At 36.7% G+C, this 22,792-nt stretch overlaps 1 protein-coding gene across 1 annotated transcript in view; it reads left to right on the forward strand.

Annotated features, from left to right (window-relative positions):
• LOC132556379 (putative ammonium transporter 3) overlaps positions 1 to 17,262 on the forward strand; it is a 30,753-nt gene extending 13,491 nt beyond the window's left edge. The window contains exons 2-8 of the mRNA XM_060220786.1: positions 5,875 to 6,424; positions 7,592 to 7,663; positions 11,545 to 11,604; positions 12,560 to 12,636; positions 12,944 to 13,092; positions 15,896 to 16,063; positions 16,891 to 17,262. Of these exons, the coding sequence (XP_060076769.1) occupies positions 5,875 to 6,424; positions 7,592 to 7,663; positions 11,545 to 11,604; positions 12,560 to 12,636; positions 12,944 to 13,092; positions 15,896 to 16,063; positions 16,891 to 17,262 (1,448 nt within the window). The remainder of the gene's footprint in view (positions 1 to 5,874; positions 6,425 to 7,591; positions 7,664 to 11,544; positions 11,605 to 12,559; positions 12,637 to 12,943; positions 13,093 to 15,895; positions 16,064 to 16,890) is intronic.
• The last annotated feature ends 5,530 nt before the right edge of the window (positions 17,263 to 22,792 follow it).

The following is a 22,792-nucleotide window of genomic DNA, read 5'->3' on the forward strand; positions in this document are numbered from 1 at the left end:
ACAACTAAAGTAACATCACCAATATTTAACGAGGTACAGATAGTCACAATCTGATTTTAAATTAACGTACTGTAATTTTGTTTATTGTCATATGATGTCGCTTATCATAGTTTGTTTATTGGTGTATTACCTGTAAAGTGCAGCACGATGTATAATTGCTACGAGTTGCTCTGCATACCGTTGTGTACTTTTGTATTGTTGGAAATACATAAAAATGAGGGCTTGGAACGGTTTACTTTTTCTATTATTAAATTAATTAAATTCCAATGATATAACACAAGCAAATTAATAACATTAGATAATGTTCGAAACAAAACCGTATCTACTGAAATCGTAGGTAGATAGGTACACATCAATCATTGAAAATTAATTATTTTTCATGCAATAAAACTAGATTGACTAAAATCGTAGGTAGATAGGTACACATCAATCATTGAAAATCAATTATTTTTCATGCAATAAAACTAGATTGACTAAAATCGTAGGTAGATAGGTACACATCAAATCATTTAAAATTAATTATTTTTCATGTAATAAAACATTATTTTTCAGGGATCAAAAAGATCGACTAGTGAGTCTCGGTCCTATTTTCTGTCTCTGTACCGATCTGATGTTCGGTATTGTACTTTAAACCTGTTTATTATCTCTGAGCTTTTCCGTTAGCACGGATGTTAGGAAGGATATGGAATGCTTTAGTATGTATGTAGTATAAAACACTAATGATATAATAATACCTTACATGTTATTGTTGTCACATACTTTCCATATTATAGTAGTCAGATGATATCCCAAACATTATGTATCATTTAATACTCGTTTTCATTAGCGTTAGTTAAGTACGTATCACAAATATGTTATCATGATACAGAATAAAAAAATTCAATATCTTATATACATGTACTTTTAACGGTTCAGAAAATAGTGGTTAATGCTCTCGTTAAAACCAATTGTTTGGGTTTTTTTTACTTTTCTTTCGGCACAATCAAAAATTTGCAAAGGTAACATCGAGTATTTGAAATTTAAAATATAAGTGAAAACAGTTTGATGTCACACAGACAATACCAAACTGTATTAGCTATTAGCTTTTAATGTTAAGAGACGAAAGATGGTATCTTTAAAGCTAAATAATGAAAAAAATCTATAAATCAATCGACGGAACACCATCATTTTTTCATTTAACAAATATAACAGTGCGATGGAGAGTGAACCAAACGGGGCGGTGAAGTCTATTAGAAGCACTATGCAGGAACATACGGAAACGTATTTCGGCCACGTTGTGTTTTATTCTATCGCGAAATTTTAGGTTAGTAACTCGAAATTTCGAGTTAGTAATCCGAAATTTTGAGATATTATCCCGAAATTTCGAGATAGCAACGCGAAATTTCAACTTACTAACTCAAAATTTCGGATTACTAACTCGAAATTTCGAGTTACTTACTCAAAATTGGGGAGTTGCTATCTCGAAATTTCTGGTTAATATCTAAAAATTTCGGATTATTAACTCGAAATTTCGAGTTACTATCTCGAAATTTCGATTTAAATAAAACACAACGTGGCCGGAATATGCTTCCGTAGGAACACATTAGCACCTATTTACAAAGTATACTTGGTAGGATATGTTTCATTTTCATTAATAAAATACAGTTAAAAGAATTTTGCAATGGATACTGGAGTCGTCTTAGTTTAACTAGTATAAGAATGTACGAATAAACCGCTACAGCATGATGGTAATGTTAATATGTTTACTGTACTTAATGACATTTAATTAATCAATAATATCACAAACGAGGGATGTGGCCTGTCATTAAGGATGACTATGAATGTTACATCTAGTAATTGTGATGTTTCATAAAAAAACAATACGAGACAGGACAGATCTGTTTTGTTTTGTTTTCATTTTTAATGTAGTGTGTTTATTGTATACATTCTTAATAGCATCTAAAATACATTATTTCTATTTGGATACTTTTTCGACTATTTATCAACACTAATTGGATATGATATAGATGTTCTAAATTAATACACATCACATATCATAAATTATTGTCCCCGTTTTTGACTTCAGGGAGGTATACAAACATCCAATATATTTGAATTAAATAATTTATCAAAGGGGTGGCGGTATAAGTATGTTCTATAGTTATGGCCTGGAGATATGTAAATATTTCATGAATGCATTCACCTACGTAAATGCCCTGATCGATCATCATAATAACAGTTAACGGTGTGCTTTTTACCACAGAACATTGTAGTGTTTAATGGGTCCGTCAGCTTCGAAAAACCTCCAAAGTACAACACTTTTCAGGGACCAGGACAAGCAAATGGCATAATATCAGCAAGGTCCATTGATATGACAATGGAACAAAAGCCTGTAAATATTTAGTATAGCCTATAGCACGTAAATATTTAGTATAGCCTACCGCACGTTAATATTCTGTTTAGCCTACCGCACGTAAATATTTAGTATAGCCTATCGCACATAAATATTCAGCATAGCCTATCGCACGTAAATATTTAGTATAGCCTATCGCACGTAAATATTTAGTATAGCCTATAGCACGTAAATATTTAGTATAGCCTACCGCACGTTAATATTCTCTATAGCCTATCGCACGTAAATATTCACTATAGCCTATCGCACGTAAATATTCAGTATAACCTATTACACGTAAATATTTAGTATAGACTATCGCAGGTTGATATTCTGTATAGCCTATCGCACGTAAATATTCAGTATAACCTATTACACGTAAATATTTAGTATAGCCTATCGCACGTTAATATTCTGTTTAGCCTATCGCACGTAAATATTCAGTATAGAATATCGCACGTAAATATTCAGTATAGCCCATCGCACGTAAATATTCAGTATAGAATATCGCACGTAAATATTCAATATAGCAAATTACACGTAAATATTCAGTATAGCATATCGCACGTAAATATTCAGTATAACCTATCACACGTAGATATTCTGTATAGCCAATCGCACGTAAATATTCAGTATAGACTATCGCATGTTAATATTCAGTATAGCCTATCGCACGTAAATATTCAGTACAGAATATCGCACGTAAATATTCAATATAGCAAATTACACGTAAATATTCAGTATAGCCTATCGCACGTAAATATTCAGTATAGAATATCGCACGTAAATATTCAATATAGCAAATTACACGTAAATATTCAGAATAGCCTATCGCACATAAATATTTAGTATAGCCTATCGCACGTAAACATTTAGTATAGCCTATCGCACGTAGATATTCAGTAAAGCCTATCGCACATTATTTTTTAGTATAGCCTATCGCACGTAAATATTCAGTAAAGCCTATCGCACGTAAATATTCAGTAAAGCCTATCACACGTAAATATTCAGTATAGCCTATCGCACGTAAATATTCAGTATAGCCTATCGCACATTATTATTTAGTATAGCCTATCACACGTTAATATTCAGTAAAGCCTATCGTACGTAAATATTCAGTATAGCATATCACACGTAAATATTCTGTATAGCCTATCGCACGTAAATATTCAGTATAGCATATCACACGTAAATATTCTGTATAGCATATCACACGTAAATATTCTGTATAGCCTATCTGTATAGCACGTAAATATTCAGTATAGCATATCACACGTAAATATTCATTATAGCATATCACACGTAAATATTCTGTATAGCATATCACACGTAAATATTCTGTATAGCCTATCGCACGTAAATATTCAGTATAGCATATCACACGTAAATATTCTGTATAGCATATCACACGTAAATATTCTGTATAGCCTATCGCACGTAAATATTCAGTATAGCATATCACACGTAAATATTCATTATAGCATATCACACGTAAATATTCTGTATAGCATATCACACGTAAATATTCTGTATAGCCTATCGCACGTAAATATTCAGTATAACAAATCACACGTAAATATTCAGTATAGCATATCACACGTAAATATTCAGTATAGCATATCGCACGTTAATATTCAGTATAGCCTATCGCACGTAAATATTTAGTAAACAAATGACTAGTTTGAAGCGTACTAGCACCTACATACGTAGTGTGCGAGATGGTAAGGAATTGTCCACCTTTCTCGGCTGTACTATAATCCTATAGGCACCAAGGTCGAAGATAAGATGGTAACAATGAATTGTAGTCGATTCAGCAACGCTTTAATTATCTTACAAAAAATTCGAAAGGCCTTGTAGAAAGTCCGTCAACGATTCCTTACCATTTTTTCCACTACAGTGGAAGTATGCATCACACTGGCCATTTTTCCGATGAAAGCGACCGTGTAGTCGGTCATTGAAACGTCACACCCCAATCTTCAACTGGTTGTGTTATAAGATGACGGTGACCGTGTAGTCATTGAAAAGTCACACTCTAATCCTCTACTGATTGTGTTATAAGATGAAGGTGAACGTGTAGTCTTTGAAACGTCACACCCCAATCTTCTACTGGTTGTGTTATAAGATGAAGGTGACCGTGTAGTCATTGAAACGTCACACCCCAATCTTCTACTGGTTGTGTTATAAGATGAAGGTGACCGTGTAGTCATTGAAACGTCACACTCAAATTTTCTACTGGTTGTGTTATAAGATGTATGTGACCGTGTAGTCATTGTAATGTCACACTCTCATCTTCTATTGGTTGTGTTATAAGATGAAGGTGACCGTGTTAGTAATCAGTTTCTATGACAACACAACAAATGAATATCTCACGGCAGTAATCAGTTACCATTGCATGTAAGATGTTCCCGGAAAAAAATAATTATAGCTCAAGTTCGTTCTAAATTGTGATTGCCAAGCAACACGTCCCTTTTGTTTTCACCATTTTGTGACTATGTTTATATGTATCTCCAGTTATCCAAATTCCTAGTCCCTATGTCACAATCGTAGCTTTAATTCATTATCTTGTGATTTTTCTTTCAAAAACAAAGACTGTCAATAGAGAATGTTAAGAAAATGACTTTAAACCATAACAGGCGTTATACAACTCCGAATGCATCGAATAATCGTAGAATTATTGTTTAACAAAACATTTTCACCCATACGTGGATTAAATATTAAATCCAACTGATTGGTTGATACCGTAAACTCTGGCCTACATAATGCATGTCGACGTCATCATGCGGAACGCTGACAGTGAGGACAGACGACCTGACACACTTTAGAATTGAGAGCTATTTACGTACGACAGCGGCAGTGACAATGAATGAGTCACGTGTGACTTGTGAACGAACGGACGAGTAGACAGGACGGACGCTTTACACACTAGCGAAAAGCACCTTCCAGTAGTTTATGTAATAATTACCTTGTATTTGGATTTCTTGTTTTGAATATGATAAACCTGTATAACACTGATTAAGATTTGAAATGAATAATAACATCCCTACATAGTTCTGAAATTTTCAATTTTGCACGTAAAGTAGTAGTTTTTCACTACAGGTCATATCATTATGTCACAACAGATATCGTCAAATGTCAATGTATCGTCGTAATAGGTTTTTTTCATTGTTGTAGAAACAGGTCAAACTGATTCATATTTTTTCAACCTCTATTTATACTCCAAATGTGATATTTAGAAAAAATGACTTTATATTTTATTTCTGCTGTTGACATCCATAGCGTGTGATTTGAAAAAAAATGTAACAAAATGTTTTTCCCAAATTCACGAGCGATTTCTAGCAGCTTCTAGTATGATTAAAAAGTACATTTCCGCAAGACATGCGCCTATCTCACTACACATTTACATTGAAATATTGAAATCAGTGTATCACAAAACCACGGCTACATTTCTGTATTTGACTTAACAAGTAATCATAGTTTTTGTTGATAGAGTTTTGTTTTTACAGGTTTTGGTTTACTAGAAGCTGGAGCTGTGACTAATAAAAACGAGGTAAACATCATGGTTAAAAACGCAGCTGACGTCATCTTTGGTGGTTTGACGTATTGGGCGTTTGGGTTCGGCCTCAGTTTCGGACAGGATCAAGGTGCAAACTTGTTTTGCGGTGTGGGGCACTTTTTTGTCGACGCAGATGAGGATCAAATGGGAGTGGTGTTTTCAACGTTTGTGTTCCAGCTTTCCTTCGCCACCACCGCTACAACTATTGTGTCTGGTGCAATGGCGGAGCGAACTAAACTGTCGTCATATATCATCTTCAGTTGCGTCAATACTGTGGTGTACTGTATACCAGCACACTGGATATGGGACAATTTAGGTTTTTTGCGCAAACTAGGTGTAATAGACATTGCTGGTTCCGGCGGTGTACATTTAATCGGAGGTAGTTCCGCGTTTGTGGCAGCAGCTTTGCTCAAACCAAGGTCAGGACGATATGACCATGGACCAGACTCTTTACCCATGGGGAATCCCGTCAACTCCCTCCTGGGAACTTTCATGTTATGGTTTGTACTATGAAATGAATGTTTTAGTTTCATGCTGGTATGGAAGAAAAAACATTTTGCAAACTGAATGAATGCGCGTTCATTCCAGCATGAAACTAAAAATATCTATATCAAGGCTTATTATTAATTTATTAGATAAGATTCAAAAGACAAAAACTAACACTTAAATTTATGAATTCGATAATGTAATGACGATTTATTTGTTAACAAATCACTACCCATATCACATTGTGTGAAATGACGTGACGTCATTGACAGCTAATTCGCGCCATTTTCAGTCATTCAATACTCATTCATGAGCGGACCAGCCACAAACGTGTAAAAGTAAGAAATAACACACACTCACACACACCCACACCCACACACGCACGCGCACGCACACGCACACGCACACGCACACACACACACACACACACACACACACACACACACACACACACACACACACACACAAAATCCGTTATTCATTCGTTGTTTAGTTTTTGTGTACATTGTGGTTTGAATATTTGATGATGTTGTAGTCCTTTTTTGTTCACATCGTTGAATGTTAGCAATCCACACACCAGGTGAATGGAATATAAACAGATATTCCATTAATAAAGAAAGAAGTTCCGACAGGCCGCAAGGTGGCATGTTGCCGTTCACTCATCCAATTATTATCAAATGAGCGGAGCTAAATTCTTTCATTGAGAAATCAGAAGGAAAAATTGACGGATCAGAATGCTGCATTTTGCGTACAAACAATGAAAAATTAATTTTAGTTGGACGAAATCAAAATTCAAATACTTAAATAATTGATTTTCGTGAAAAGAATTTATCCCGTCATCGGTCAAAAAAATAAGAGATTTTCATGCATTGCCCGCTCATTTTTTTAACATATTTGTTTTTCAGCATATTTATCAAATATTATTAAAAGCCTTGGTTGGTTAGATCAGACCTACCACTACTTACAAAGATGTTCGTACCAGAATTGTCCAATCCTTCACATACAATAGATCTGCTTTCGGAATCTATATACATTCTAGTGATTGTTTTAGCTTTATGAGTAAGTTACATACGAAATCAAACTCTTCAAAATATTTAAGTAAATCATCCTAATTGAAATTCAATACATCATTCTTCGTAACTTTATATTTAAATATAATTTTTGCATTATTTGCGGTACAGGTGGGGCTGGCTGGGGTTTAACTGCGGGAGTACATTTGGTATATCTGGAGGGAAGTGGAAACTGGCTGCCAAGTAAGTATAGGTTGTCACCTCTGTTGGCGAGTCAACAATTCATCGATATTTTGTTTTTGTTAGATGGTACAGTTTCAGTTTGGAAAAAAATGATCGGAGTGGTGTAAAACAGTGGGTTAAGTAAAATGAATCATATTTATCGTCGGGGACCTGATCTTAGTACCTCAAATGCTGCAGGAACTAAACTAATTCGGGAACAACTTTTAACTTTTCACAGCTATTTACACATCAGATAAGATTTGTATTTCCATGAGTGAAATTTGCTTGGAAAGCCTTTCTTTCTTAGTTTTAGTAGTATACATCTGATTTATTAGCCCTAAATATAGACGACAGATAAAATCGATCGCATGCCAACTTTAGTCTTGACTTCGGATAGACTTGATTTAGTCTAGAAACTTAAACATACCAACAGAACTAAAACTCAACTTCACTTTCTGGTTTCCGAGGAGTCCAGCTGGAAAGACGTGGGCGTAATTTATTTCCGAATGCGATTAAAATGTGATCACCACACTTTGTCCTCACAATTACGGCTTAACGTTCTTTACAGTCCATAAATACAACCAAAAAATCGCCATTAAAACCAAAATTCAATAAACCAAGGGCAAAATAAACAACACGAGGATTTACAAAAATATTCCTAAAAAAAAAATATCCGGAGAAAAGGACCAGATGTTCCGGTAGAGTAAGCGTCTTCTGTTTCATCGACGACATCCGCAATTGGTCAATAGAAGTAGGTACTTATGATATGATGTTATTTTCCCCACGTGAGAGCAAGGTAGACAATAAAACCAACAGGTATACTATAAAACTCTGCTATTAGTGTCGATCTGATGAACCGATACAGGGAAACAGGAGCTCGCTTGTTATACAGTTATGTATACCTAACTATAACGATAGACACTGTATAAAACGATCGATACAGGGGACAAGAGCTCGCCAGTTATACAGTTATATAAACCTTACTATAACGATAGACACTGTATAACACATCTTACTATAACGATAGACACTGTATAACACACCTTACTATAACGATAGACACTGTATAACACATCTTACTATAACGATAGACACTGTATAACACGATCGATACAGAGGACAAGAGCTCGCCAGTTATACAGTAATATACACCTTACTATAACGATAGACACTGTATAACACGATCGATACAGGGGACAAGAGCTCGCCAGTTATACAGTAATATACACCTTACTATAACGATAGACACTGTATAACACGATCGATACAGGGGACAAGAGCTCGCCAGTTATACTGTTATATACACCTAACTATAACGATAGACACTGTATAACACGATCGATACAGGGGACAAGAGCTCGCCAGTTATACTGTTATATACACCTAACTATAACGATAGACACTGTATAACACGATCGATACAGGGGACAAGAGCTCGCCAGTTATACAGTTATATACACCTTACTATAACGATAGACACTGTATAACACGATCGATACAGGGGACAAGAGCTCGCCAGTTATACAGTAATATACACCTTACTATAACGATAGACACTGTATAACACGATCGATACAGGGGACAAGAGCTCCCCAGGTATACAGTTATATAAACCTTACTATAACGATAGACACTGTATAACACACCTTACTATAACGATAGACACTGTATAACACACCTTACTATAACGATAGACACTGTATAACACATCTTACTATAACGATAGACACTGTATAACACGATCGATACAGAGGACAAGAGCTCGCCAGTTATACAGTAATATACACCTTACTATAACGATAGACACTGTATAACACGATCGATACAGGGGACAAGAGCTCGCCAGTTATACAGTAATATACACCTTACTATAACGATAGACACTGTATAACACGATCGATACAGGGGACAAGAGCTCGCCAGTTATACTGTTATATACACCTAACTATAACGATAGACACTGTATAACACGATCGATACAGGGGACAAGAGCTCGCCAGTTATACTGTTATATACACCTAACTATAACGATAGACACTGTATAACACGATCGATACAGGGGACAAGAGCTCGCCAGTTATACAGTAATATACACCTTACTATAACGATAGACACTGTATAACACGATCGATACAGAGGACAAGAGCTCGCCAGTTATACAGTTATATAAACCTTACTATAACGATAGACACTGTATAACACACCTTACTATAACGATAGACACTGTATAACACATCTTACTATAACGATAGACACTGTATAACACGATCGATACAGGGGACAAGAGCTCGCCAGTTATACATTTATGTACACCTTACTATAACGATAGACACTGTATAACACGATCGATACAGGGGACAAGAGCTCCCCAGGTATACAGTTATATAAACCTGAAAGTGTCATTTAGTGGCCCATTGTAACGTTACATTAACATGACTATAACAAAAACATTTATGTTTGTCAGGTATTTTTTCGCCCGAAAGGAACAATGCCTTCTGAATACCGAGTATTCATTTTTAACAAACATTCCGATTAATAATAACAATATCATTCTTTATGTAGTTACTATGGCATGGTGGGTGATAAACTAATTATATATCCTGTGATCCCCTGGGGATCAGGAACTGTGCACTCGGGCAAATACTTAACGCACTGATAAATACTGACAGGGTAAAACGTTAAGTTATATACACAGACAACATCGTGTGAACAAATCCTTACTAGTAATATCTCTATAACCGCAACATTGACAGGGTAACGTTAGGATATATACATAGACAACATCGTGTCAACAAATCCTTCCTAGTAATATCTCTATAGCCACAACATTGACAGGGTAACGTTAGGATATATACATAGACAACATCGTGTCAACAAATCCTTCCTAGTAATATCTCTATAGCCACAACATTGACAGGGTAACGTTAGGATATATACATAGACAACATCGTGTGAACAAATCCTTACTAGTAATATCTCTATAACCGCAACATTGACAGGGTAACGTTAGGATATATACATAGACAACATCGTGTCAACAAATCCTTCCTAGTAGTATCTCTATAACCGCAACATTGACAGGGTAACGTTAGGATATATACATAGACAACATCGTGTCAACAAATCCTTCCTAGTAATATCTCTATAGCCACAACATTGACAGGGTAACGTTAGGATATATACATAGACAACATCGTGTGAACAAATCCTTCCTAGTAATATCTCTATAGCCGCCACAACATTGACAGGGTAACGTTAGGATATATACATAGACAACATCGTGTGAACAAATCCTTCCTAGTAATATCTCTATAGCCACAACATTGACAGGGTAACGTTAGGATATATACATAGACAACATCGTGTCAACAAATCCTTCCTAGTAATATCTCTATAACCACAACATTGACAGGGTAACGTTAGGATATATACATGGACAGTCGTTTGAATCCTACACTTTATGAATGTTGATATCTTCAAAATATTGTTTTGATGTCCGTTAAGTTCACTTCATGAATAATCTTTATTGTTGATGTTATCCTCTGTGCCGGCGTTATCACGTCTGCTCTTTTGGAAAGAACCTCAGCGGGATATTTTTCTTACGAATTGGACATTCTCACACGTGCCACCATTTTAAGTCCTATCCGACTGACTGACTGTTCACCATTAGACATTTATGCATGTTTATACTTTGTAAACTCTATAATATCATATTACAGACTTGTTAGGAGGTTATCTATTGACTATGTATATATTATGTTTAGTGTTATGGGGTAGGGTGGTTAGGTACAGTAGAAGAGGAACACAGGCAGGTGTCGGGCGGGGATATAAATTTACATTGAAATTATCCTGTGGTATAATACTAATCCTTGTGTGTTGACGATATTTTTTTCTTTTTTTAGATCCGCCATTGTAACGTTGTTAGGGTCTATTGGAGGAGGTGTAATAGGTATTACGATCAGGTAAACTAATATAACCCCGCCTTATAGATTTTCTAAAGACACAAATAACATCATTATCGCTGGTGTAGGGGCGATCGATACCGGTAAAACGATAGCCCTGTAGACGGTTGACGACAGAAAACCTAAAATAACAGGACCTATTGTCTGACAAGTGTTCAGTCAAACAAAATACACTTACTTATTATTATATTGTAAAACAAATATGAGTATTGAAAGATTTGTGTTATTTGGAAAACTATATACTGAAATGTATATAGCGACAAACTGACGATGTTATTTGTATGAAATTTTTGTGTGAAACTAAATTAACGATGTTATTTGTATGAAATTTTTGTGTGAAACTAAATTGACGATGTTATTTGTATGAAATTATTGCGTGAAACTAAATTGACGATGTTATTTGTATGAAATTTTTGTGTGAAACTAAATTAACGATGTTATTTGTATGAAATTTTTGTGTGAAACTAAATTGACGATGTTATTTGTATGAAATTATTGCGATGTTATTTGTATGAAATTTTTGTGTGAAACTAAATTGACGATGTTATTTGTATGAAATTTTTGTGTGAAACTAAATTAACGATTTTTTTGTATGATACTATATAAGATGATAATATAAAATATATAAGACAGTAATATTGTTTGACAATTAGAACTTACAGTTAATTATATACACTGCTTGGCAAAGTTCAGTATAATAATAATATTGATAACAGACTTTACTTCATGAGGATTTAAGAACCAATTTAGTTTAACCGAGGCTAATCTTCCACAGTGTCCTCTTGTCAGTAAAGCATGGGATATTATTAGTTTGACCAATAAATTGTAAGCAAATACAAAATAATTTCATAATTCTAATGAAGGAGGTCACTTCAATCAATCCGTATCTTAATAGGCATATATATGAAAATATCTTCAAATGTGGAATCTCTGTTTACATTTTTGTTTTACATAGTTACTTGACAAAGAAACGGAAATTTGAGATCGAATACATCGTAAACAGTATTCTTGGAGGTCTCGTGGCAATAACAGGTAAATATTCAATTTAACCACGTTTTTATTTAAAACAAATTTAATACGGTTCCATGACAAAATGGATGAAATTGATAAAAATCTTTGATAAATGACATTTAATTGGTGTAAAACTGACCAATAAGAGAGCTGAGTTTAATGCGACAACCTTACAAGCTAATATCACAATTTGTATATGGTTCATGTGTATCACAGAATATATTTTTCAAGTTTGGAATTAGTGCAACGCTGTTGTAAAGGTTTGGCCAATACGATAACACCGATATTTCAGTATATAAATTACATTAGTTGTTTTGATATTGTCCAGCATCCTGCGCAATCATCAGACCGTGGGAAGCCCTTTTAGCAGGAGCTATTGGGGGACTCATCGGCATTTACGCCCCCAAATTCTTCAACTGGATGCGAGTGGATGACCCAGTGGGTGCCATATCTGTCCATGGTGTCGCTGGAGTATGGGTAAAGATTTACGTCTTGTTAGGTTGTTAACTTCAAGCTTCGGTAAGACGGCAATTTCCGTTTAGTAAATTGCATATGTAAGAATTAACTTTCCGTACAGTAATGGTGTATGTTAGAATGAATCTTCCGTACAGTAACTGGTGTATGTAAGAATTAACTTTCCGTACAGTAACTGGTGTATGTAAGAATTAACTTTCCGTACAGTAACTGGTGTATGTAAGAATGAACTTTCCGTACAGTAACTGGTGTATGTAAGAATTAACCTTCCGTACAGTAACTGGTGTATGTAAGAATGAACCATCCGTACAGTAACTGGTGTATGTTAGAATTAACTTTCCGTACAGTAACTGGTGTATGTAAGAATGAACCTTCCGTACAGTAACTGGTGTAAGTTAGAATGAACTTTCCGTACAATAACTGGTGTATGTAAGAATTAACTTTCCGTACAATAACTGGTGTATGTTAGAATGAACCTTCCGTACAGTAACTGGTGTATGTTAGAATGAACCTTCCGTACAGTAACTGGTGTATGTAAGAATTAACTTTCCGTACAGTAATGGTGTATGTTAGAATGAACCTTCCGTACAGTAACTGGTGTATGTAAGAATGAACCTTCCGTACAGTAACTGTTGTATGTAAGAATTTTAACTTTCCGTACAGTAACTGGTGTATGTTAGAATGAACTTTCCGTACAATAACTGGTGTATGTAAGAATTAACTTTCCGTACAGTAACTGGTGTATGTTAGAATGAACCTTCCGTACAGTAACTGGTGTATGTAAGAATGAACCTTCCGTACAGTAACTGGTGTATGTTAGAATGAACCTTCCGTACAGTAACTGGTGTATGTTAGAATGAACCTTCCGTACAGTAACTGGTGTATGTTAGAATGAACTTTCCGTACAGTAACTGGTGTATGTTAGAATGAACCTTCCGTACAGTAACTGGTGTAAGTTAGAATGAACTTTCCGTACAGTAACTGGTGTATGTAAGAATGAACCTTCCGTACAGTAACTGGTGTATGTTAGAATGAACCTTCCGTACAGTAACTGGTGTATGTAAGAATTAACTTTCCGTACAGTAACTGGTGTATGTTAGAATGAACCTTCCGTACAGTAACTGGTGTATGTAAGAATTAACTTTCCGTACAGTAACTGGTGTATGTTAGAATGAACTTTCCGTACAATAACTGGTGTATGTAAGAATTAACTTTCCGTACAGTAACTGGTGTATGTTAGAATGAACCTTCCGTACAGTAACTGGTGTATGTTAGAATTAACCTTCCGTACAGTAACTGGTGTATGTTAGAATGAACCTTCCGTACAGTAACTGGTGTATGTTAGAATGAACCTTCCGTACAGTAACTGGTGTATGTTAGAATGAACTTTCCGTACAGTAACTGGTGTATGTTAGAATGAACTTTCCGTACAATAACTGGTGTATGTTAGAATGAACCTTCCGTACAGTAACTGGTGTGTGTAAGAATTAACTTTCCGTACAGTAATGGTGTATGTTAGAATGAACCTTCCGTACAGTAACTGGTGTATGTAAGAATGAACCTTCCGTACAGTAACTGGTGTATGTTAGAATGAACCTTCCGTACAGTAACTGGTGTATGTTAGAATGAACCTTCCGTACAGTAACTGGTGTATGTTAGAATGAACCTTCCGTACAGTAACTGGTGTATGTTAGAATGAACCTTCCGTACAGTAACCTTCCGTACAGTAACTGGTGTATGTAAGAATTAACTTTCCGTACAGTAACTGGTGTATGTAAGAATGAACATTCCGTACAGTAATGGTGTATGTTAGAATAAACCTTCCGTACAGTAACTGGTGTATGTAAGAATGAACCTTCCGTACAGTAACTGGTGTATGTTAGAATGAACCTTCCGTACAGTAACTGGTGTATGTTAGAATGAACCTTCCGTACAGTAACTGGTGTATGTTAGAATGAACCTTCCGTACAGTAACTGGTGTATGTTAGAATGAACCTTCCGTACAGTAACTGGTGTATGTAAGAATGAACCTTCCGTACAGTAACTGGTGTATGTAAGAATGAACCTTCCGTACAGTAACTGGTGTATGTTAGAATGAACCTTCCGTACAGTAACTGGTGTATGTTAGAATGAACTTTCCGTACAGTAACTGGTGTATGTTAGAATGAACCTTCCGTACAGTAACTGGTGTATGTAAGTTTGTACCTTCCGTACAATACCAGGTATGTGTTCATTTGTACTTTTCATACTTTACGTACAGTAACAGGTATGTATAAGATTTTCATTTTCGTACAGTGGCAGGTAAATGTAAGATAGTAATTTCCGTACAGTATCATTTATATCTGAGATTGTAATCTTACATTCAGTGATATATATAGGTTCGTGCCATACAATGCAGCCTCGTCAATTTAAGTATCAAACAATATTGAATATCAGTTACGAATATATTACGATGGCGCTTTAGTTATCTTTAAACACGGCATTTAGGGTGGTCGGGTGGTGCAGTGGTAACGCACTCGCCTTTCACCTAGCCGTCAAGGGTTCGATTCCCGGAATGGATGTGAAAAGGTATGGGTGTCACCTGCCCGACCACTTGGGTTTTCCCCGGGTACTCCGGTTTCCTCCCACACTAAGGCCCCTCGCGTGCTTCCATCCGAGCCAACAAGAGTGATTCATATAAGATGGAAAAACTTGCTTCGCAATTGTTGTAAAATAAATATAGTTTATGATTATTATTACATGGCAAGAGTCTGGTTGGTTGTTGGGAGTATAGTGCTTGATATCTACCCATGATCTTTACTTCCAGGGTTTGTTGGTAGTAGGTCTTTTCACGGAGAAAGATAACTTGGAGAACCTGACGCTAGGACGCAGCGGCTTGGTACATGGGGGTGGTTTCTACCTGTTGGGCGTCCAGACACTTGCCGCTGTTGTTCTCACTATCTGGGCAGCCCTTTGTACGCTAATTCTTCTTGTAGTAAGTAAAAGCTGCTGTACATGTACATAACATAATGTGATAACCGAAGTTTTCAGACCGCATATTGTCAAGTCAGCCGGCAGTCGGTCAGGACAGGAGAAATTCACAGGAAGATTCGCTGTCTTTTAACTAATTCAATGTTGAACTATCCGCGACATTTAACTACACCGGCCCACCTATATCAAATGTAGGTTTTATAAAAATGAAATTTATATGTTATAAGAATTATTTGTGAGTAGATTTTAGTTTTTATAATAACCGATTAAAACATGCCATTAAATAAAGATATATATATATACAAAACTAATCAAAGTTCTGTTAAAAACTCGAGCAAAAGGCCTATTGTATAAACTATTTAAGCCTGAGCTGAACCTAGAAGATTATTTAACAAGTAATATTCCTAATTATTTTAAGTGTTTAACAAAATACAGAACGGCAAACCATCCGTCTCTCTATCGATGATGGCAGATGGAATAATGTTACAAGAAATGATAGGAAATGTGAATTACGTAATGTAGATTGATTACGAATATTACCATTTTTCTAATATCAGACGCCTATATATTGATAGTGTCTACTGCTACAACTATGTATAAGTTTGTTAGCTTGATAACAGCTCCAGGTAACAATGTACGTGTACCGCTGTGTGAATCTATAACTGATTTTCTGAAGTTGTGGGCAAACACCTAAAATGTTACATTCCAACTGTTTTTTGTATATCATGTTAACTGCGCCATGTAAATAATCTGTTGACATCTTCGTTTGTTACGTATAATTCTGATCTCAGAAGAAGAATGTTTGTTCAATTGCACTTCCTTGTATTTCAGCCTATCAAGTTGACTATTGGTATACGTTTGTCGCCCCAGGAGGAATTACTGGGAGCGGATTATGTAGAACATAACATAAAACAAAAAGAAACCAACATCATTTTTTCTCGGCCGACTACTGCACGTGATAGGGCCAGCAGGACCAACCTTAACAGTGTCGTGTGTGAACAAGTATCTCAAAGGACTAGGTCACGTGCTGTCGCATCGGTTTCGGATGTAATGCCTTTCACTGACTTCCCTGACCAAACCACCAATTCGGCCGTGGATTCCACCACAGTCTTGTCACGTGACAACCTACCAAAACAGAAACGCCCACGGATTCCTTGTTTCTGTTGCAAGCTGAAGAACCGAGCGTTAGTTAACAGTACTTAATCACGAGAATAGCGTATCTTCAGATGTACATTCCACATATGCTAAATACGACACGTTCATTTGAAACCACAAAAGAAATTTATGTGATTCATTGATACTGGGTTGATTGGGATGGGACAGAAGCTCCTTGGATGAGAAATGAATGTATACGTGTGTCTGATATGCGAGATTTCGTTAATTGGGACGAGACAGTAAGTACTCTGTATGCGATAAGGAAATAGAAAAACCGTCTGATTTAGTGATGACCAACTACTTGTTTCATTACGCCATTCCTCATCCTATTGAGATCATCATAATATTAAATTGAAGAATTACGGAATGCAATGTTAGATATGACATGATAGTATTTTGATGCTTTATATGTTGTCCATGCACAACGATCTCAACGACGGGTGATTGGAGGGAATTTTTGGTCGTGATAATTCACACAATGACGGGTGATTGAAGGGGGGTTTTGGTCGTGATAATTCACACAATGACGGGTGATTGAAGGGGGGTTTTGGTCGTGATAATTCACACAATGACGGGTGATTGAAGGGAATTTGTGGTCGTGATAATTCACACAATGACGGGTGATTGAAGGGAATTTGTGGTCGTGATATTTCACACAATGACGGGTGATTGAAGGGAATTTTTGGTCGTGATAATTCACATAATGACGGGTGATTGAAGGGAATTTTTGGTCGTGATAATTCACACAATGACGGGTGATTGAAGGGAATTTGTGGTCGTGATATTTCACACAATGACGGGTGATTGAAGGGGGGTTTTGGTCGTAATAATTCACACAATGACGGGTGATTGAAGGGGGATTTTGGTCGTGATAATTCACATAATGACGGGTGATTGAAGGGAATTTTTGGTCGTGATAATTCACACAATGACGGGTGATTGAAGGGAATTCGTGGTCGTGACAATTCACACAATGACGGGTGATTGAAGGGAATTTGTGGTCGTGACAATTCACACAATGACGGGTGATTGAAGGGAATTTGTGGTCGTGATAATTCACACAATGACGGGTGATTGAAGGGAATTTTTGGTCGTGACAATTCACACAATGACGGGTGATTGAAGGGAATTTGTGGTCGTGATAATTCACACAATGACGGGTGATTGAAGGGAATTTTTGGTCGTGATAATTCACACAATGACGGGTGATTGAAGGGAATTTGTGGTCGTGATAATTCACACAATGACGGGTGATTGAAGGGGGGTTTTGGTCGTGACAATTCACACAATGACGGGTGATTGAAGGGAATTTGTGGTCGTGATAATTCACACAATGACGGGTGATTGAAGGGGGGTTTTGGTCGTGATAATTCACACAATGACGGGTGATTGAAGGGAATTTGTGGTCGTGATAATTCACACAATGACGGGTGATTGAAGGGGGTCGTGATAATTCACACAATGACGGGTGATTGAAGGGGGGTTGTGGTCGTGATAATTCACACAATGACGGGTGATTGAAGGGAATTTGTGGTCGTGATAATTCACACAATGACGGGTGATTGAAGGGAATTGACGGGTGATGTGAATTTTTGGTCGTGATAATTCACACAATGACGGGTGATTGAAGGGGCTTTTTGGTCGTGATAATTCACACAATGACGGGTGATTGAAGGGAATTTTTGGTCGTGATAATTCACACAATGACGGGTGATTGAAGGGAATTTTTGGTCGTGACAATTCACACAATGACGGGTGATTGAAGGGGGGTTTTGGTCGTAATAATTCACACAATGACGGGTGATTGAAGGGGGGTTTTGGTCGTGACAATTCACACAATGACGGGTGACAATGACGGGTAATCACACAATGAAGGTGAAGGGAATTTTTGGTCGTGACAATTTTTTGGTCGTGACAATTCACACAATGACGGGTGATTGAAGGGAATTTGTGGTCGTGACAATTCACACAATGACGGGTGATTGAAGGGAATTTGTGGTCGTGATAATTCACACAATGACGGGTGATTGAAGGGAATTTTTGGTCGTGACAATTCACACAATTCACACAATGACGGGTGATTGAAGGGGGGTTTTGGTCGTGTCACACAATGACGGGTGATTGAAGGGAATTTGTGGTCGATAATTCACACAATGACGGGTGATTGGAGGGAATTTGTGGTCGTGATAATTCACACAATGACGGGTGATTGAAGGGGGGTTTTGGTCGTGACAATTCACACAATGACGGGTGATTGAAGGGAATTTGTGGTCGTGATAATTCACACAATGATGGGTGATTGAAGGGGGGTTTTGGTCGTGACAATTCACACAATGACGGGTGATTGAAGGGAATTTGTGGTCGTGATAATTCACACAATGACGTGTGATTGAAGGGAATTTTTGGTCGTGATAATTCACACAATGACGGGTGATTGAAGGGAATTTTTGGTCGTGATAATTCACACAATGACGGGTGATTGAAGGGAATTTGTGGTCGTGATAATTCACACAATGACGGGTGATTGGAGGGGGGTTTTGGTCGTGATAATTCACACAATGACGGGTGATTGAAGGGAATTTTTGGTCGTGATAATTCACACAATGACGGGTGATTGAAGGGAATTTTTGGTCGTGATAATTCACACAATGACGGGTGATTGAAGGGAATTTTTGGTCGTGATAATTCACACAATGATGGGTGATTGAAGGGGGGTTTTGGTCGTGATAATTCACACAATGACGGGTGATTGAAGGGAATTTTTGGTCGTGATAATTCACACAATGACGGGTGATTGAAGGGAATTTTTGGTCGTGATAATTCACACAATGACGGGTGATTGAAGGGAATTTGTGGTCGTGATAATTCACACAATGACGGGTGATTGAAGGGAATTTTTGGTCGTGATAATTCACACAATGACGGGTGATTGAAGGGAATTTTTGGTCGTGATAATTCACACATACGATTGTGTAATGACCCGTCGATAATATTACATTCATCATTGTGCATTTATTGGTAACTCTAATGGACAAATGTCAGTTTATTATCACAACATATCACATGGATTCAATGATAAATGTATCATACATGCAGATAATATATATAATTATATGAAAATAACATAATACAATATATCAATATATCATTCACTTAAAGTTTCCCGGTAAGGCCTAAAATCATTTCTCTCGTGGAGACAACTTCTTTTGAAAAAAAGTTTTCATAAATGATTCAAATTTTTTCGCACAATTGGGTCCTTTTATAACGTGTAATGGTATATGTATTTATTGTAGTAAAATGTTGACGTAATTCTTCATCAATTGTCTGTGATGATTCAACAAAACTATCTCAACCTGATCTATATTGGCTGATCTCTGTACACACGATATCCGAGCCTGTTTAAACCACTGACGATTCCAGTCATTTTACCATGAAACAACACAAAATGATGTATACTGACCAGGTCTTTCTATGGTCATATTTAAATATGAATTGGGAAACGGTATGATATTGTTAGGATTTATCAACACTAAACTATTAAAACTCCAGTTGTCATTTACATCCAAACATACGTCTTTGTGGAGCCAACAAGACTTTTAAACAAACAAATGTATTATTAACAAATCTTAAATGTTTTATGGAAATTTCTTTCAGTGAAAATATAGAGCATGTAATGACATATAATTCACCACCAACCAAACCGAAACAAATTTCTGAATTATCATTTTTGAAAATGTACGAACACCAATGAGATAAAACATACTTGTGTACTGTCGCTTGTCTTTATTCGTTAAATACAAAATCATATGAAAATTCCGAACACCTAATCACAGCATGTGTACATGTGTGTGATTATGACAGTATGTGTACCTATATGTGATTGTTACAGCATGTGTACATGTGTGTGATTATGACAGTATGTGTACCTATATGTGATTGTTACAGCATGTGTACCTGTGTGTGATGACAGTATGTGTACCTGTGTGATTGTTACAGCATGTGTACCTGTGTGTGATGACAGTATGTGTACCTTTGTGTAACTATGACAGTATGTGTACCTGTGTAACTATGACAGTATGTGTACCTGTGTGTAACTATGACAGTATGTGTACCTGTGTGTGACTATGACAGTATGTGTACCTGTGTGTGACTATGACAGTATGTGTACCTGTGTGTGACTATGACAGTATGTGTACCTGTGTGTGACTATGACAGCATGTGTTCCTGTGTGTAACTATTACAGCATATGTACCTGTGTGTGATTATGACAGCATGTGTACCTGTAAGTGACTATTACATTATGTGTATCTGTGTGTGATTATTACAGCATGTGTACCTGTGTGTGACTATGACAGTATGTGTACCTGTGTGTGACTATGACAGTATATGTACCTGTGTGTGACTATTACAGCGTGTGTACCTGTGTGAAACTATGACAGTATGTGTACCTGTTTGTGATTATGACAGTATGTGTACTTGTATGTGATTGTTACATCATGTGTACCTGTGTGTGATGACAGTATGTGTACCTGTGTGATTGTTACAGCATGTGTACCTGTGTGTGATGACAGCATGTGCATCTTTGTGTAATTATGACAGTATGTGTACCTGTGTAACTATGACAGTATGTGTACCTGTGTGTAACTATGACAGTATGTGTACCTGTGTGTGACTATGACAGTATGTGTACCTGTGTGTGACTATGACAGTATGTGTACCTTTGTGTAACTATGACAGTATGTGTACCTGTGTAACTATGACAGTATGTGTACCTGTGTGTAACTATGACAGTATGTGTACCTGTGTGGGACTATGACAGTATGTGTACCTATGTGTGATTAGACAGTATGTGTACCTGTGTGTGACTATGACATCATGTGTTCCTGTGTGTAACTATTACAGCATATTTACCTGTGTGTGATTATGACAGCATGTGTACCTGTGAGTGACTATTACAGTATGTGTATCTGTGTGTGATTATTACAGCATGTGTACCTGTGTGTGACTATGACAGTATGTGTACCTGTGTGTGACTATGACAGTATGTGTACCTGTGTGTGACTATGACAGTATGTGTACCTGTGTGTGACTATTACAGCATGTGTACCTGTGTGAAACTATGACAGTATGTGTACCGGTGTGTGATTATGACGGTATGTGTACCTATATGTAATTGTTACAGCATGTGTACCTGTGTGTGATGACAGTAGTGTACCTTTGTGTAATTATGACAGTATGTGTACCTGTGTGTGATGACAGTATGTGTACCTTTGTGTAATTATGACAGTATGTGTACCTGTGTAACTATGACAGTATGTGTACATGTGTGTAACTATGACAGTATGTGTACCTGTGTTGGACTATGACAGTATGTACCTGTGTGTGACTATGACAGCATGTGTACCTGTGTGTGACTATGACAGCATGTGTACCTGTGAGTGACTATTACAGTATGTGTATCTGTGTGTGATTATTACAGCATGTGTACCTGTGTGTGACTATGACAGTATGTGTACCTGTGTGTGACTATGACAGTATGTGTACCTGTGTGTGACTATGACAGTATGTGTACCTGTGT

This window comes from Ylistrum balloti, unplaced genomic scaffold (genome assembly GCF_031769215.1).
Source record: "Ylistrum balloti isolate Yb309-2 unplaced genomic scaffold, AGI_CSIRO_Ybal_v1 Utg370566, whole genome shotgun sequence".
NCBI classification, from domain to species: domain Eukaryota; kingdom Metazoa; phylum Mollusca; class Bivalvia; order Pectinida; family Pectinidae; genus Ylistrum; species Ylistrum balloti.